Below are 17,516 nucleotides of genomic sequence, written 5' to 3' on the forward strand. Positions count from 1 at the left end.
CGTTCAAATTTGATGTTACAACTGTCTGAAACCGTTACATACAGGGTCTCTGGTTGTGAAGCCCTCAGCTTGAGTCAGGGTACTGGAGTATCTGCAGAAAAGTAAAACAGTTACTGTTTAAAACCCATTGTTCAGCACAATTTCATCATAGCTAAGCTGGTGAGTTGGTTTATATCGAATGGCAATTATAACGGCTCATGGAATTCAGAGCCAGATCTCAAATCTTTTTGAATTCAGAAAAAAAGTACGACACTTGTCCTGTGATCAACAATACTTGACAGGCTTGGACCGCCCCCCTCCCCAAATCTGGGATGTTCAAGATTTACATAAAATTCCATTCAAAATGCGAATTATTTCACCAATCTATTTGGTAAAAGGAAAATGCTTGTTTCAGATTTAAGCCTAAAGTACCTCCACACAGCCTGACATCTTCTGACAGACAGTAAAATCATCAGAAACAGACTTGTCACAAGAAGAAGTCTGGCAGTAGCAGACGACATCTTGGGGACAGTTCGGTGAGTTCTCCTTCTTCCAGTTGCCCTTCAAATTATGGAGCCCGGGGAGATTTCAATTTTGGGTAGAATACTTTTAGTATTACAAAACCAAACCTCTTAACCCTCTGCCTGCATTTGTGGAAGAAGAATACAACTATGGCGAGCAGCAGACGAAATTCTCTGCAAGCGGTCAAAATTTCGCGGGAATCCTGGACCTACGCACTACTAAAGTACGACCGCACCCCTGCTACAGTAACTGTATCACTCCGCCATGGTTAATGAACGAACGAGCAAAAGAACGATTGAATGAACAAAGCCTTTAAAGCGAATGATAAACGGGGAAAGGGGGATGGATGGATGGATGGATGGATGGATGGATGGATGGATGGATGGATGGATGAGTAAATATATAAATGAAGGAAAGAAAGAAAGAAAGAACGAACGTCAAGTGGATAAAGGAAAGGCTGAATGAAAACTAGAATGGCAACATTTTCGAGAAAATGCAGGATATTCCCCTCCCGATAAGCAGTGTAGTAATATGAAGTTTCTGCCCCCAATGTATGTAAATGCATATATGTAGTAGGTAAATATAGAAGTGACTACTTCAGGGCTGTGTAGTCACTAAAGCCATGAAGGTGCCTTCAGTGTAAATGTGAGTTGGGGGTGTTGGCTTGACAGCAGTCAGGGAATATGTGAAGTAGGTAGTTATATATAATTAAGTGTAATGCAGTAATCTTTATAATATTATGCCTGTAGTCAATGTTATGTAGTCTGTCTGTTGTATTTTCTGTTGTACTCCAGGAAGAGTAGGTTCATAGACATGGTATGTAACGTTAGGTAATGGAGGACATGAAGTATCCAAGTATCCAAGCAGTCTGAACTTTTGTCATTGAAACGGTGTCTTGTCAGGTTGCTATCAGACAGGTTCAGAGATGACTTCTCTGTACAATGCATGTTAATGTCATGGACATCTGCCTGTAGATCTCTGGCCTTAAGACCTCGGTAGTTTGCTAGTAGGGGCACTCTGAAATAGTGCAATATGTTAATATAGCTGTACATATCCAACATAAGATACAATCAGCATTTTACATATACAATTATAGAATAACCTAATCCATACCTTAAAGCCTATTGAAACATATTACACTTTACTACACAATGTGGCTGAGAGCTGGAAAAGGCATCATACCCTGTTCTCCCATCCCTTCTACATTTGCTGTGAATTGTAAGAAAGAAAGAAAGAAATAGATAGAAAGTTGTAAAGAGCATTGTGAAAGTTAATAATAGAACTGCCTGTTGTGGCGTTTGCGCGGAGGGAATGAGGAATTGCTTGATGTATACTACAGTAATGTCTTCAGTAGTGTTGTTGGAAAGGAATTGATGGAAAGGGTTGGAAGTTTGGGTGCGAAATTATGTGGAAGAAGAATTTGTAGGTTGGTGAAGGAGGCCTGGAGAAGAAGTGACGTCTACTTGGAGAACTGGATCTGTTGTTCTTTGGAGGGCACATGGGGTCGTGTGAGGAAAGGTTGAGTTTCTGTTGAGTACATTGCATGGAGAGGGGGTATTGGTGTGGAAATCTTAAAGTTGAAGATGCTAAGGATGAAAGTGTGGAAGGGATGGGGTGTTAGCTTCATATGGTATGCAGAGGAATTGTAAGTAAAAATGTGTATTGAGTTGAAGGAGTATTGAACCTTTGTATGTATTTGAAGGAAGAGAAGATGTCACCCCCTGTGGGTAGTGTGATGTTCCAACTTGGAAAGTTGGGGAAGTTTGAGTGACGTTAGGGCCTGCCTCATCAGTGATGTTATCTCTGCTGTAAGAGGCTGTACGCAGTGTTTGCCTGATGTTTTAGATTGTGTTTTCCGGAAGGAACCTTTTTTTTTTGCCTATGCTGATTTGGTGGTGTGCTGTGGAAGGATTTTGCTGTCTTGACGGATTGGAGGAGGACTGCTTGTAGACCAGGTAGGTGTTATATTGTGTTGAGGGAGAGTTGAAGGTGTTTGTGTATTGAAGACGGTGTACATTGTTTGTTGGGTGGAAAAGACATGGACATTGAAATTCCTGGCAGTCGGGGATAATTGTAGGATGGCAAAGATGTTATGAAAGGAACATGGGGTAATAGTAGTGTTGTTGCTAATTTAAAGATGCCATGCATGTTATAAATGGAATATGGGCTTTGCTGTGGTGAGGCAAGAAACTTCGGAGGGTGGGGAGCAGTACAAAATCGAGTTTGAAGTCTGGGTCTTGGGATCTATCTATCTTAGATGCAGGTTGTCTTTTTAAAGCATATGCAAAGTATGTATTAATTTTATATGTATTGTATGTTATGAAGTAGAACATTGTTGTCCATTGGATGTACTGAAAGACCAGACATGGGTAGAACCTTTGTGACCAGACCACGACAAATTGGGTGGCACCTGTAATGGGGTGGGAGTGACTGGTGTGTGTTACTGGCTGATTATAAGAAAACAACCTGTCTTGTTACTGTCTGGACAAGTGTCCCATTTCTAGGTCAGCTTCATGTGGACCAGTACTTGGGTAGTACCAGTGTGTAATTTGAGATGGATGGGAGAGACAATGGGACAGACTGGATGTTTTGGGAGAATATACAAATGTATGCTGTGTGGAAGGTGAAGTGTTGTAAGTGAGATGACATTTGTTCTGTTCTTTTTTTAGGATTGTGGTGATAGTGTACAGGACAGCTGTGAGGGAGACCATCAAGTAGGAGGTGGTGGTTTGCAGTGGTGTCACTGTCTTTGGAGGTAAGGAGGAAGTGGAATATCTGTTTGTGTTGTGGTGAAGTGGAACATTGTGGTGGTAGAGGCTGGTAAGTTAGGGGGTGTAGTGTTGTGTGAAGAGGAGATGTTCTAAAGTGTAGAAGGCTGTGTTTTAAATGGCTGAATTGGTATTGTTTCAGGGTTGTGGTAGGTTTATTGCTGACTACGCTGGTGTTTGTAACAGTCCGGAGAACAAGGATTGGTGTTGGCAGATCTGTTGGCCAGGCTTTGGAGTTGAAGAAGAGGTGGGTGGAGCTTGTGTGTAGTGGGAGTTTTGTGTGTGTGATGGTATCTGAATATGCTGGTGGAAAGGATGGTTTTGTCCTTGACTGTTGGGGGAACATTGTTGTCTATTGGATGTACTGAAAGACCAGACAAGGGTAGAACCTTTGTGACCAGACCACGACAAATTGGGTGGCACCTGTAATGGGGTGGGAGTGACTGGTGTGTGTTACTGGCTGATTATAAGAAAACAACCTGTCTTGTTACTGTCTGGACAAGTGTCCCATTTCTAGATCAGCTTCATGTGGACCAGTACTTGGGTAGTACCAGTGTGTAATTTGAGATGGATGGGAGAGACAATGGGACAGACTGGATGTTCTGGGAGAATATACAAATGTATGCTGTGTGGAAGGTGAAGTGTTGTAAGTGAGATGACATTTGTTCTTTTCTTTTTTTAGGATTGTGGTGATAGTGTACAGGACAGCTGTGAGGGAGACCATCAAGTAGGAGGTGGTGGTTTGCAGTGGTGTCACTGTCTTTGGAGGTAAGGAGGAAGTGGAATATCTGTTTGTGTTGTGGTGAAGTGGAACATTGTGGTGGTAGAGGCTGGTAAGTTAGGGGGTGTAGTGTTGTGTGAAGAGGAGATGTTCTAAAGTGTAGAAGGCTGTGTTTTAAATGGCTGAATTGGTATTGTTTCAGGGTTGTGGTAGGTTTATTGCTGACTACGCTGGTGTTTGTAACAGTCCGGAGAACAAGGATTGGTGTTGGCAGATCTGTTGGCCAGGCTTTGGAGTTGAAGAAGAGGTGGGTGGAGCTTGTGTGTAGTGGGAGTTTTGTGTGTGTGATGGTATCTGAATATGCTGGTGGAAAGGATGGTTTTGTCCTTGACTGTTGGGGGAACATTGTTGTCTATTGGATGTACTGAAAGACAAGACAAGGGTAGAACCTTTGTGACCAGACCACGACAAATTGGGTGGCACCTGTAATGGGGTGGGAGTGACTGGTGTGTGTTACTGGCTGATTATAAGAAAACAACCTGTCTTGTTACTGTCTGGACAAGTGTCCCATTTCTAGATCAGCTTCATGTGGACCAGTACTTGGGTAGTACCAGTGTGTAATTTGAGATGGATGGGAGAGACAATGGGACAGACTGGATGTTCTGGGAGAATATACAAATGTATGCTGTGTGGAAGGTGAAGTGTTGTAAGTGAGATGACATTTGTTCTTTTCTTTTTGTAGGATTGTGGTGATAGTGTACAGGACAGCTGTGAGGGAGACCATCAAGTAGGAGGTGGTGGTTTGCAGTGGTGTCACTGTCTTTGGAGGTAAGGAGGAAGTGGAATATCTGTTTGTGTTGTGGTGAAGTGGAACATTGTGGTGGTAGAGGCTGGTAAGTTAGGGGGTGTAGTGTTGTGTGAAGAGGAGATGGTCTAAAGTGTAGAAGGCTGTGTTTTAAATGGCTGAATTGGTATTGTTTCAGGGTTGTGGTAGGTTTATTGCTGACTACGCTGGTGTTTGTAACAGTCCGGAGAACAAGGATTGGTGTTGGCAGATCTGTTGGCCAGGCTTTGGAGTTGAAGAAGAGGTGGGTGAAGCTTGTGTGTAGTGGGAGTTTTGTGTGTGTGATGGTATGTGAATATGCTGGTGGAAAGGATGGTTTTGTCCTTGACTGCTGTAGATAATTGTGTTATAGTGAAGGTATTATGTCGTATATAGTGGTGTGAGCATCAGGAGTGAGGACGTTTTGTTGACTATGATGTGAATGCTATGATATTTGTTGGTGCTGCAGCAGGCAGGTTGCTATTGATGGGGGGAGAAGGATTACAATGTGTTGGAAGTAGTGGTGAAGGAGGTGGACTTAGGTGAGAATGATGATGTTGGCACGGGTGGCAACTGTTAGCTTCAAGGGCAGCTTTTCTATCTGTGTCACAGTTTTTTGGCTGCAACGGGCATAGTAAGTGCAGTTGGCTTGACAGTTGTGTGTAGAGTGAGGAAGGGTAGTACCAGTGTGTAATTTGAGATGGATGTGACAGACAATGGGACAGACTGGATGTACTGGGAGAATATGTGCTGTGTGGAAGGTGAAGTGTGTAAGTGAGATGAACATTTGTTCTTTTCTTTTTTTAGGATTGTGGTGATAGTGTACAGGACAGCTGTGAGGGAGACCATCAAGTAGGAGGTGGTGGTTTGCAGTGCTGTCACTGTCTTTGGAGGTAAGGAGGAAGTGGAATATCTGTTTGTGTTGTGGTGAAGTGGAACATTGTGGTGGTAGAGGCTGGTAAGTTAGGGGGTGTAGTGTTGTATGAAGAGGAGATGGTCTAAAGTGTAGAAGGCTGTGTTTTAAATGGCTGAATTGGTATTGTTTCAGGGTTGTGGTAGGTTTACTGCTGACTACCTGGTGTTTGTAACAGTCCGGAGTACAACGATTGGTGTTGGCATATCTGGTGGCCAGGCTTTGGAGTTGAAGAAGAGGTGGGTGAAGCTTGTGTGTAGTGGGAGTTTTGTGTGTATGAATGCTGGTTTTGTCCTTGCGTCAGTAAGTGAAGAAGAGGCATTGAGGTCATGATTCATTATTCAAGAAGAACACATGTATTGGCGTTGACTGTTGTAGATAATTGTGTAATATTGAAGGTATATGTTGTAGTGGTGTGCCAGGATCAGGAGTGAGGATGTATTGCAGTATGATGTGAATGCTATGATGTTTGTTAGAAGGTGCTGGATGCAGGTTTGTAATGATGGAGGGAGATGTATTTCAATGTGTTGGAATTAGTGGTGAAGGAGGTGGACTTAGTGTGAATTATGATTGGGCATGGGTGTCACTAAGTGTTGTATTTGTGATGTGTTGATGATGTGGAATGTTCATTTCTTCTGGTGGAAGAGGGTGGAGGTAATGTCAGGTACTTCACTGAGTACTTTGTCTGGGTTGTCTGTACCTGTTAGCTTCAATGATAGCTTTTTTGTCAGTGTCACAGTGGTATAGCTGTATATTATCTGGTGTGCATAGCATATATGCATCTAGATATATAGTTGTGAAAATCGAAATGGATGTGGGTAAGTGTGTGTGGATGTTTCTGGTGAATCTGTGAGGTTGTGTACTTTTGTACAGATCTGAGTGTCATGCCCATAGATTGTGATGGTCATGGTTTGAAGTGGGGTCCATTGTTTCCAACAGATATGGCAAGTGCTGGGGTGGAGCACCGAGTGGTGCAATGTTGCTGTCTGGCAACGTTGAGTGAGGAGAACGCAGTGCCAGCTGATGCAAGCCTGCCCCCGGATTTGGTGGGGAGTACACCTGCCTTGTATGATGAGTGGTGTACAGAGGGTGTTCTGACCTTGTGGAAAAAAGCAGGTTGTGTTGAGGATTGGAGTGTGCCTTGGGATGATCTGGGGATGACGGCTACAGTACAGTATGATGACTATGGTGTTTACGCGGTAGCGTCTGGTTTTGTGACTACAGACATGGAAGTTATGGGGCTGTGTTTCAAAGGTGGTGACAATGATTACCTGTACGTCAAGTTGCCAGGGAGTCTGTCAGACTACCCAAGCATAGCAGATATTGTGTCATTTCTGCAGGCGGAGGCAAGGGTCCATATTAGTATGGACGGAGTTGACCTTGAGGAGTCATGTGTAAGGTTACACTGTTATGTGAGGGATCCATGGTGCTGGAGTTATCCTCTCTGTGCTCATTATAAGTACAAGGGAGATGTTGGCAGGCTGTCAGAGGTCTTGAAGTATGGACAGGCTGTGCAGAGTTTAGCTGGTTATCAGCCATTCATGTCTTTCGAGAGGCCTTTTGGTACTCTGTCACTCGAGTGGGAAGACCATTGGCAGGATTATGATGTGGAAGAGGCAGTGTTCCCGCCGTTGATGTGTATGGTTGGAGTGTTCGAGCTGGGTCGGATGCCTGAACCTGCTGGGCTGTGGGATGCATGAATTATGTGCATTGTTGGAAGGTGAGTACAGACTTAGTGTAGGTGTTCTTTTCTTCATTATGTCCTTTGTTTTGTGTTGTCTTTGCAGGGTTTGGAGTGTTGAGTACAAGAACGTGCAGGGCAGGTCATCCAACTGACATGGAGACCTTGGAAGCTGATGGGGTAGAGGTAACAGGGTTTAGAGAGGGAGGAGGTTTCCTCTTCACACCCATTACCAGGGAGGACCAGGCGAAGTTAGCACGTAGGGTGAACATTCCTGTTCGAGGATTACCTCCTTTTGGACATGGCAACATTGCGTTGCAAGGTCCTGTAAAGCACAGTAAGATGGTTGGGGATGGGTCATGTTTTTACCGCTGCATAAGTTATCTGATCACTGGTGTGCAAAGTTATCATGCAGATGTGCGTAGGTTTGTAACTGCACATATGCAAGCAGTGGATGCTGAGGTGTATGAAATGTGGTTGCCTGATGGTGTGTCGATAGGACAGTACTTTCATGAAAGACGTCCGGAGCATCTAGACACATGGGCAACGGATGTAGAGATCTTTGCAACTTCGCATTGTTTGGGTTTACCAATTTTTGTATACAGCAAGTGGGGAGATAGGGGGGGATGGAAGTGGCAAAAGTATTTTGACGATAGAGGTGCTGTGTTAGATAGTGAGCAAGCGTTGTACATTGATAACATACATGAGGTTCACTATGATGTAGTGACAGCTGTGAAAGCCTCTGAAGGAGATAAGAGGAAGACGGGTATGTTGCAAGGAAAGGAGGAGCAGTGGAAGAAGGTTAAACGAGATCGAGAGCGGAAACGTTACTGGTTGGAGGAGAACGTGGCTGAAAGGAAGAAAGCACAACAGAAGAGGCGATACCAGGTGGAGCCACAACATGCACAGGCCAAGAAGGAGAAACAGAAGACACGGTATGAGAAGGAGCCACAACATGCACAGGCAAAGAAGGAGAAACAGAAGACACGGTATGAGAAGGAGCCACAATTTGCACAGGCCAAGAGAGATACCGTGAGAAGGCTGATGAGGACACGCTATCAGGATAAGGTAGCTGCCCAGGCTAAAAAAGATCAGGAGAAACTGCGCTACCAGGGGGACCCAGAACATGCACAGGCCAAGAAGGAGAAACAGAAGACACGGTACGAGAAGGAGCCACAATTTGCACAGGCCAAGAGAGATACCGTGAGAAGGCTGATGAGGACACGCTATCAGGATAAGGTAGCTGCCCAGGCTAAAAAAGATCAGGAGAAACTGCGCTACCAGGGGGACCCAGAACATGCACAGGCCAAGAAGGAGAAACAGAAGGCACGGTATGAGAAGGAGCCACAACATGCACAGGCAAAGAAGGAGAAACAAAAGACACGGTATGAGAAGGAGCCACAACATGCACAGGCAAAGAAGGAGAAACAGAAGGCACGTTACAGGGAAGATGTGGAGCATGCAGAGGGTAAAAGACAGGCGCGTAGGATGCGCTACAAGAAGGAGAAGGATGATGTGTTGGCTAGTATGGAGCAAGGTGAAGTATTGGCAGGGACAGCAGAGTCTGCGAGAAGTAAAATTCCTGCAGGGGGACATGGAGAGACTGGTAGTGTGCAGAAAGCTATAAGGAAGTTTCAGCTGGAATGCCAGAAGGGGTTAGTATATGTATGTACCGTGTGCATTAAAGTTTTCTTTCGTAACCAGGTGGTTACTTGTGACAGGAGTAAGTATCCTGATGCAGTGAAGTTCTGTTTGACTGGTAACTATGTGCATAGATGTACTGAAGACTGTACGAAACTGCCATGTCCTTTGTTGGAATGTTTTGGGAAGGAATGGATATGTCACACTTGCCGAAGTAACTTGAATAGGAGGAAAATACCAGCACAGGCTCAGGTGAACAAGATGTGTGTGCCTGACATTCCTCCTGAGCTGGCATGTTTGAACACTCTTGAGGCACAGTTGATAGCTCCAAGACTTGCGTTCATGAAGGTAACCGCTTTACCAAGAGGTGGTCAAAAAGGTGTGCATGGAGCAGTCATATGTGTGCCTGCAGATGTTCGTGAAACGCAGTCTATTCTTCCGAGGATGCCTACTGAGGCCCAGTTTGTAAAAGTGAAATTGAAGAGGAAGTTGGAATACAGTGGCCATGTCATGTACCGGCAGATTAGCCCATTGCGGATTGACCTGGCTCTGCAGTACCTCAGTGAAAGCAATGTACATTATAAGGATAAAACCATCCTATCTGATTGGGCTGTGGTATGGAGAGAAGAAGATGGAGTAATGAAGGATGGTGAGAATTTGTCAGAGAAAGAAGATAATGAAGATGACAGAGCAGGAGGGATAGTGGAGAGTATTGGAAGAGATTGTGAGCAAAAGGTTGCAAGGTGCGGTGACTTCATGGAAGTAGATGAGCTGGATGATGTTCTACGTGGCATGAAGGTGACGGAAGTCATGGAGGAATTGGAGGAACCAGAGGAAGATGATTTGTACAGCAGGTTGCGTGGGGTTGTACATGACACATGTCTGCAACCAGTTGATATCGGGCAGCACTATCTGGACCATTATGATGAACTTGTACTGTGTGTGGCACCTGGAGAAGGGAAGAGGCCAATGTCAGTGTTTAAGGACATGGGAGGTGAAGCAATGTGCTTTCCAGTGCAGTTCCCTACAGGGGAAGGTTCGTTCACTGATGATCGGGACATTCGCATCACACCGAGTCAGTATTTTAAGGCGCGTCTGTTTAGTGCCGATGCTCGATTTGCACGTGATACCAGTTATATATTCTATGCTCAGTTTGTCAATGAGCTACATTTCATTCAGTCTAATATTTCAATCTCTATGCGTAAAGGCTCAGCTGTTACAGCAGGCGGCCGGACCATTTCTGCGGAAATGCTGTCCAACAAAGAGGATGTGAAGGAAATTATGAAGTCAGATGAAGGTTATAGGTTTCTCCAGCCAATTAGAGGCACCCCACAGTACTGGGATCGGACACTGAAAGATCTTTTCGGTATGATAAGACAGCTCGGTTTGCCCACTTTCTTCTGTACCTTTTCCGCAGCAGATTTGCGATGGACAGAAGTCCTAGAGTCAATTCGTGGAGGAAATGGTGGAGTTGCAGTTGGTGATTTATCATGGGAGGAACGTTGTAACATTTTAAGAAGCAACCCCGTTACTGCTGCACGGATGTTTGATCACCGTGTCAGGTTGTTCTATCAACATGTCATTCTGTCTCCTAGTAAGCCAATAGGAGAGGTGGTCGATTTCTTCCATCGCGTGGAGTTTCAGATGCGCGGCTCGCCTCACATTCACTGTTTGTTTTGGGTGAAAGATGCGCCTAAGTTGAAGGAGAACTCTGAGGAGGAGGTATGTGCGTTTGTAGATAGGTACATTTCCGCTCAGCTTCCGAATCGGCAGACAGACAAAGAGTTGTACGACATAGTAACAGAGGTGAACATGCATCGCAAGGGTCATACACAATCATGCAAGAAAGGAGGCAAGTTGTGTAGGTATGGGTTTCCCAAACCTCCAGTAAAAGAGACATTTGTATGTGTGCCTGAGGTGAAGGATGATGCTGATTCAACAGCCATGGCTGGAAGACAGGCTGACGCTAAAGTGCTCCTCCAGAAAGTGTTTGATGTGTTGAATGGCAAGGTGGAGCTTGCAACATGCAGTACTAATGACATTTTAAAAGAGGCTCAGGTCAGCAGCGAGCAATTTTGTGAAGCTTTAAACCTGGTGGCAAGTAGACAGCAGGTGATGCTCCAACGTGACCCTAGTGACCTTTGGGTCAACAATTATAATCCGCATTTATTGAGGGCATGGAATGCAAATATGGATATCCAGTATGTGGTTGATCCCTACAGTTGTGCCAAGTACATTGTGTCCTACATAAGTAAGGCAGAAAGAGAGATGGGGAAGCTGCTGAAAGAAGCACAGAAGGAGGCTAGGGAAGGCAATGAAGATGTAGTGAATGAAATGCGGAAAGTTGGAAGTGTGTACCTAACCCATAGGGAAGTGTCTGCCCAGGAGTCGGTGTATAGAGTCGGCAGTCTGAAGTTGAAGGAGTGTTCGAGGCAAGTAATATTCATTCCCACTGATGAGAAGGCAAGTCGTTTGTCAAAGCCTTTGGCAACCATCCAGAAACTTGCATCAGCTGGAAATGTTGATGATGGAAGTATTTGGATGCCAAACATTGTTGATAGATACCGTGCTATCCCACAGCAGGACCCTTTAGGTGCGATGAGTCTTGCTGAGTTTGTGTCAGAATACCGTGTAGTTAGCTCGACAACCGAAGGAGGTGATGGCAGTCAGTCGTGTGGGCGAGCTGTCAAGTATCTGTTACGTGATAATCTTGGTGTTGTGCAAAAGCGTACAAAATCTAAACCTGCTGTCATTCGCTTTGCAAAGTTTTCCAAGGAGAAAGAGCCTGAGCGTTATTATGCAAATTTATTGAAGTTATATTTGCCCCACTACTCTGACAGAGACTTGAAGCCACCACCTTATGGAACGTATGAGGACTTCTACACCTGTGGGACAGTATCGTTGTTGGGTGGTGAAGATTCTGTCAGGGTGTGTGATATCGTGGAGAAGGAGAAGTGTAAGTTTGAAGGCCATGTGGACCATGTGGAGCAGGCCCGTGAAGACCTGGAGAAGAATGTTGATGTGGAAGATGCGTGGGCGCAAATATTGCCTGATGTACAGGAAGATATGCATGCTGCCTCTAAAGAGCAGGAAGTGATAGGAAGGGAAGAGAGTGAGGATGAGACAGAAGAAGACATTCCTGATCTTGCACAACGTCCAAAATCGAAGGATGAGCATTTCACGTTACAGAAGTGCCAGGTACAGATGACCAGGGAAACTGCTGTTAGGCTCATGCAGTCGCTTAATTCCAAGCAGAAGGAGGTGTTCTACTTTGTGCGTGATTGGTGTTTGAAAGTAGTACAAGGGAAGCGACCTGATCCGTTTCATGTTTTTGTCACGGGTGGGGGTGGTACCGGGAAAAGTCACCTGATCAAATGCATATCATATATGGCATCCCAACTTTTGCAGCCAACACAGGAAAATCCGGACAAAGTCTGCGTTGTCCTAACAGCTCCCACGGGAACAGCTGCCTTCAACATTGGAGGAAGTACAGTCCACCACGCGTTTCATGTAGGACGACTCCAGGGTATGAAATATCAGCCTTTGTCCGAGAGCACCTTGAATGCGTTGAGGGCCGAATATGAAAGTCTGAAAATTGTTGTCATTGACGAAGTGTCCATGGTGGATAAGAAGCTGATGTCCACAGTGCACGGACGGTTGGTGCAACTGTGCCAAGGGCGGCCTGATGCACGGTTTGGCAACGTCAGTATTCTGGCAGTAGGTGATATGTTTCAGATTCCTCCAGTGAAAGGGCAAAGTCTGCACAAGGCAGGAAAGGGTGACATCTTTCCCTTGTGGCATGGAGTTTTCCAAGTGTGTGAGTTGACAGAGATTATGAGGCAGAGAGATGATGTTGCCTTTGCTCAGCTGTTAAATAGACTGAGGGTAAAGAGCAAGAGCCAGAAACTTTCTGAGGACGATGATCGAACATTGTTGTCCAGGGTGTTGTCTGTTGACTTTTCATCTGACCAATATCCGAAAGATGTGCTACATATCTTTGCGACCAATATCTTAGTTGCTCAGCATAATGACAAAATGTTGAAGATAAGATGTGCGACTGTGATGACCTTGGAAGCTACAGACTTTCAGAAAAATGCAAGTACAGGTGCTCTGAACAAGATGAAGAGTATTGTCAAAGGAGGACCAGATGACTTACCAAATGTCTTTAGTGTTGGTGTCGGTGCACGGGTCATGCTGTCCAGAAATGTGGATGTGGAGGATGGTCTGGTGAATGGAGCTTTTGGAACAGTGACAGGTGTGTCTATTGGAGAGGGTAATAAACCAGCTGTAGTGTTTGTGACATTTGACAACTCAAGGGTTGGTGTAGTAGCAAGGCAGAAAAATGTTGTGCGTGAAGAACAGCATGTGAATTCTGTTGCTATACATCCAATGGAGGATACATTGAAGTCGCATAGTAACGTCAGGAGATACCAGGTGCCTTTGAAGCTGGCATGGGCCTGCACAGTACATAAAGTACAGGGCCTGACCGTTGATGCTGCAGTGGTGTGTATGAGGAAGATGTTTTTATCGGGGATGTCATATGTAGCACTTAGCAGGGTTCGCAGTCTAGGTGGACTTTACCTTACTGAGTACAATCAGGAGGGCATCTACTGCAATGAGGATGTGCAAGAGGCTTTGGAAGGCATGAGCCAGTTTGAGTACTGTTACAACCCATTTCAAGAGGTGTCTGCACATGACGGTGTAAAAATTGTGCATCACAATACCGAAGGACTCGCAAATCACCTGAAGAGTCTGAAGAGCAGCTGTTTACTTGAAGCTGATGTCCTGTGTTTGACGGAAACCTGGCTGTTTGGAGATGGACACAAGCATGTTCAGTTGGAGGAGTATACGATGTTTCACAGGAACCGACTGAGTGATGATACGGGTGACAGTGTGTTAGGAACTGTGAGAAGCTGTCACGGAGGAGTGGCAATATATGTTCGGAAGACACTGAAGTGTCAGGAAGTAGCGTTGCCAGCTGACACCAAGTTGGAATGTGTGGCTGTGCATGTGTCACTTGGATGGCTGGAAACGCTGATTTTAGTCATGTATCGGGCTCCACACGAGAAGAAAGTGAACTTTATATCTAAAGTAGACAAAGTGTTGGACTATGTGTGCAAGGTGGACAGAGATACTACAATCATACTTGGTGATTTCAATGAGAACCTGTTGGGTTCTGAAGACAGCCAGGCAATGAAATCATTCCTGAAGACACATGGGTATGTGCAGGTAATTGAGGACCCATCTACTGCGAAAGGGACTCTTCTAGATCATATTTACATGTCATCAGTAGTGCCATTAGTGAAGAGTGGGGTCATTCAGACTTTCTACAGTTATCATGATGCTGTTTATTGTATGTTGTCTGAGGGAGCAGTAGAGGGGCTTGAAGATGGTCACTAAGCACATGGTCCATGCTATTAACCCATGCCACATCGCCAGCCATGTGCAGAAGGGCAGAAAATGTATATGATGGGGAAAGGGCCCAGGTGTTGGTAAATACTCTGTCCATATAGGGTAGGCTGTTGTTTTGAAAGTACAATGCATATGCTTTATGATACCTATGGCTAATATACCATTTCAATCTGTACAGGTGCAAGGGTTGACGTACCGTGGTGACTTCTACAGTAGTTGGAAGACCCTTATGTACATGTAGTTATAGGTTGGAAGTTTTTTTTTGGTATACATAAAGTGTTGTGCTGTTCCTTGAGAACTGAGGTTGTACTACTTGTTATTGTTGTTGTTGTTTTTGTTGTTGTGCTGTAGCTTGTACGGTAAGAAAATACATAATTTATGGCCAGGTGTAGTCACCTTTGCTATACAGCATGCACATGAGGACCGCATTAGCGTAGTATTAGCATAAACCAGGTGTTGAGGTCTGCTTTTTCGTCTGTAGCCTGATTTATGGCCAGGTGTGTTTGACCTACATCTGAAATATGCCAGGTAGAAGGGTCCACGTACCATGATGGTGACTTCTAGAGTAGTTCGAAGAGCCTTTTGTAGTTCTTAGTACAAAGCGATATTTTTGTATACATAAAGTGTAGTTTTGTTAGTTCTTGTACTTGTATTGTAATGTTCACATTGGTGACTAGTAGCCTAGGTGGGAGAGGTAATGTTGACATTGGTGACTTCTAGAGTAGTTGGAAAAGCCTTTTGTAGTTGTTGGTTGGAAGCAATATTTTTGTATACATAAAGTGTAGTGCAACAAGAGCACCTTGGGCAGAAGAGATATTTTTGTTTACATAAAGTGTAGTGCAAGAGGAGCACTTTGGCAGAAGAGATATTTTGTGACTACTTCTTTAATTGTAATGTTTACATGAAGTGTAGTGCAACAGGAGATGCCAAAGTGCATGTAGAGTCCTTTGTTGTCCTGTATCGGAATTAAAGTTACTTGAGTTGCACTACTTGTTGTTGTTGTGTTGTTTTTGTTATTGTGCTGTAGCTTGTACGGTAAGGAAATACATGATATATGGCCAGATGTTTTCACCTTTCCTCAAGGTACCTTCATCTGAAATATGACATCCGCAGCTTTTACAGTAACGGAAATACAACTTTCTGCATAAATTATGGAAATGAGGTCCTCAGTAGCACAATATATGTCCAGGTTTGTTGACTTTTCCATAAAGGTACCGTTATCTGAAATATGACATCCGCAGCTTTCACGGTAAGAAAAATACAAGTTTGTACATAAATCATGCACCTGACGTCCTCATTAGTATAATATATGGCCAGGTGTGCTCACCTTTCCTCAAGGAACCTTCATCTGAAATATGACCTCTGCAGCTTTTACGGTAAGGAAAATACAGCTTTCTGCATAAATTATGCAAAATACAGCTTTCTGCATAAATTATGCAAATGAAGTCCTCTTAAGCATAACATATGGGCAGGTGTGTTCACCTGTCCTTAAGGTACCTTCATCTGAAATATGACATCTGCAGCTTTTACGGCAAGGAAAATACAACTTTCTGCATAAATTATGCAAAGGAGGTCCTCTTCAGCATAAAATATGGGCAGGCGTGTTCACCTTTCCTCAAGGTACCTTCATCTCAAATATGACATCCGCAGCTTTTACGGTAAGGGAAATATAAGTTTGAACATAAATTATGCACATGAGATCCTCATTAGCATAAAATATGGGCAGGTGTGTTGACCTTTCCTAAAGGTACCTCCTTCTCAAATATGACATCCTCAGATTTTACGGTAAGGGAAATATAAGTTTCTGCATAAATTATGCAAATGAGGTCCTCATTAGCATAACATATGGCCAGGTGTGTTGACCTTTCCTAAAGGTACCTCCTTGTCAAATATGACATCCCCAGCTTTTACGGTAAGGGAAATATAAGTTTCTGCATAAATTATGCAAACGAGGTCCTCATTAGCATAACATATGGCCAGGTGTGTTCACCTTTCCTTAAGGTACCTCCATCTGAAATATGACATCTGCAGCTTTAACGGTAAGGGAATTATAGGTTTCTGCATAAATTATGCAAATGAGGTCCTCATTAGCATAACATATGGCCATGTGTGTTCACCTTTCCTTAAGGTACCTCCATCTCAAATATGACATCCGCAGCTTGTACGGTAAGGGAAATAAAGGTTTCTGCATACATTATGCAAATGAGGTCCTCATTAGCATAATATATGGCCAGGTGTGTTCACCTTTCCTAAAGGTACCTCCTTCTCAAATATGACATCCTCAGCTTTCACGGTAAGGGAAATATAAGTTTGTGCATAAATTATGCAAATGAGGTCCTCATTACCATAACATATGGCCAGGTGTGTTGACCTTTCCTAAAGGTACCTCCTTCTCAAATATGACATCCGCAGCTTTTACGGTAAGGGAAATACAACTTTCTGCATAAATTATGCAAATGAGGTCCTCATTAGCATAACATATGGCCAGGTGTGTTCACCTTTCCTTAAGGTACCTCCATCTGAAATATGACATCTGCAGCTTTTACGGTAAGGGAAATAAAGGTTTCTGCATAAATTATGCAAATGAGGTCCTCATTAGCATAATATATGGCCAGGTGTGTTCACCTTTCCTAAAGGTACCTCCTTCTCAAATATGACATCCGCAGCTTTTACGGTAAGGGAAATGTAAGTTTCTGCATAAATTATGCAAATGAGGTCCTCATTAGCATAACATATCGCCAGGTGTGTTCACCTTTCCTTAAGGTACCTCCATCTCAAATATGACATCCGCAGCTTGTACGGCAAGGGAAATATAGGTTTCTGCATAAATTATGCAAATGAGGTCCTCATTAGCATAATATATGGCCAGGTGTGTTCACCTTTCCTTAAGGTACCTTCATGTGAAATATGACATCCACAGCTTTTACGGTAAGGGAAATATAAGTTTCCGCATAAATTATGCAAATGAGCTCCTCATCACCATAATATATGGCCAGGTGTGTTCACCTTTCCTTAAGCTACCTCCATGTCAAATATGATATACGTAGCTTTTACGG

General features: G+C 44.0%; 1 protein-coding gene across 3 annotated transcripts; it reads left to right on the forward strand.

Annotated features, from left to right (window-relative positions):
- The first annotated feature begins 970 nt into the window (after nucleotides 1-970).
- Nucleotides 971-15,446, forward strand: LOC136431242 (uncharacterized). Of its 3 annotated transcripts, XR_010754996.1 has the most exons (11): nucleotides 971-2,456; nucleotides 3,171-3,256; nucleotides 3,412-3,516; nucleotides 3,952-4,037; nucleotides 4,193-4,297; nucleotides 4,733-4,818; nucleotides 4,974-5,078; nucleotides 5,621-5,706; nucleotides 5,862-5,965; nucleotides 6,666-7,446; nucleotides 14,639-15,446. XR_010754996.1 is itself a non-coding variant. In XM_066422569.1 (10 exons), the coding sequence occupies exons 4-7, from the start codon at nucleotides 4,169-4,171 to the stop codon at nucleotides 5,667-5,669; spliced, it is 369 nt and encodes a 122-aa protein (XP_066278666.1). In that variant the 5' UTR covers nucleotides 971-2,456; nucleotides 3,171-3,256; nucleotides 3,412-3,516; nucleotides 3,952-4,168; the 3' UTR covers nucleotides 5,670-5,706; nucleotides 5,862-5,965; nucleotides 6,666-7,666; nucleotides 14,639-15,446. The 3 variants fall into 3 exon arrangements, 2 of the variants coding, with proteins under 2 accessions (XP_066278666.1, XP_066278665.1); XM_066422569.1 differs by having other exon boundaries at nucleotides 3,952-4,297; nucleotides 6,666-7,666; XM_066422568.1 differs by lacking the exon at nucleotides 971-2,456 and having other exon boundaries at nucleotides 3,253-3,516; nucleotides 6,666-7,666.
- The last annotated feature ends 2,070 nt before the right edge of the window (nucleotides 15,447-17,516 follow it).

The sequence above is a fragment of the Branchiostoma lanceolatum genome, chromosome 3 (assembly GCF_035083965.1).
Source record: "Branchiostoma lanceolatum isolate klBraLanc5 chromosome 3, klBraLanc5.hap2, whole genome shotgun sequence".
Lineage (NCBI taxonomy): Eukaryota > Metazoa > Chordata > Leptocardii > Amphioxiformes > Branchiostomatidae > Branchiostoma > Branchiostoma lanceolatum.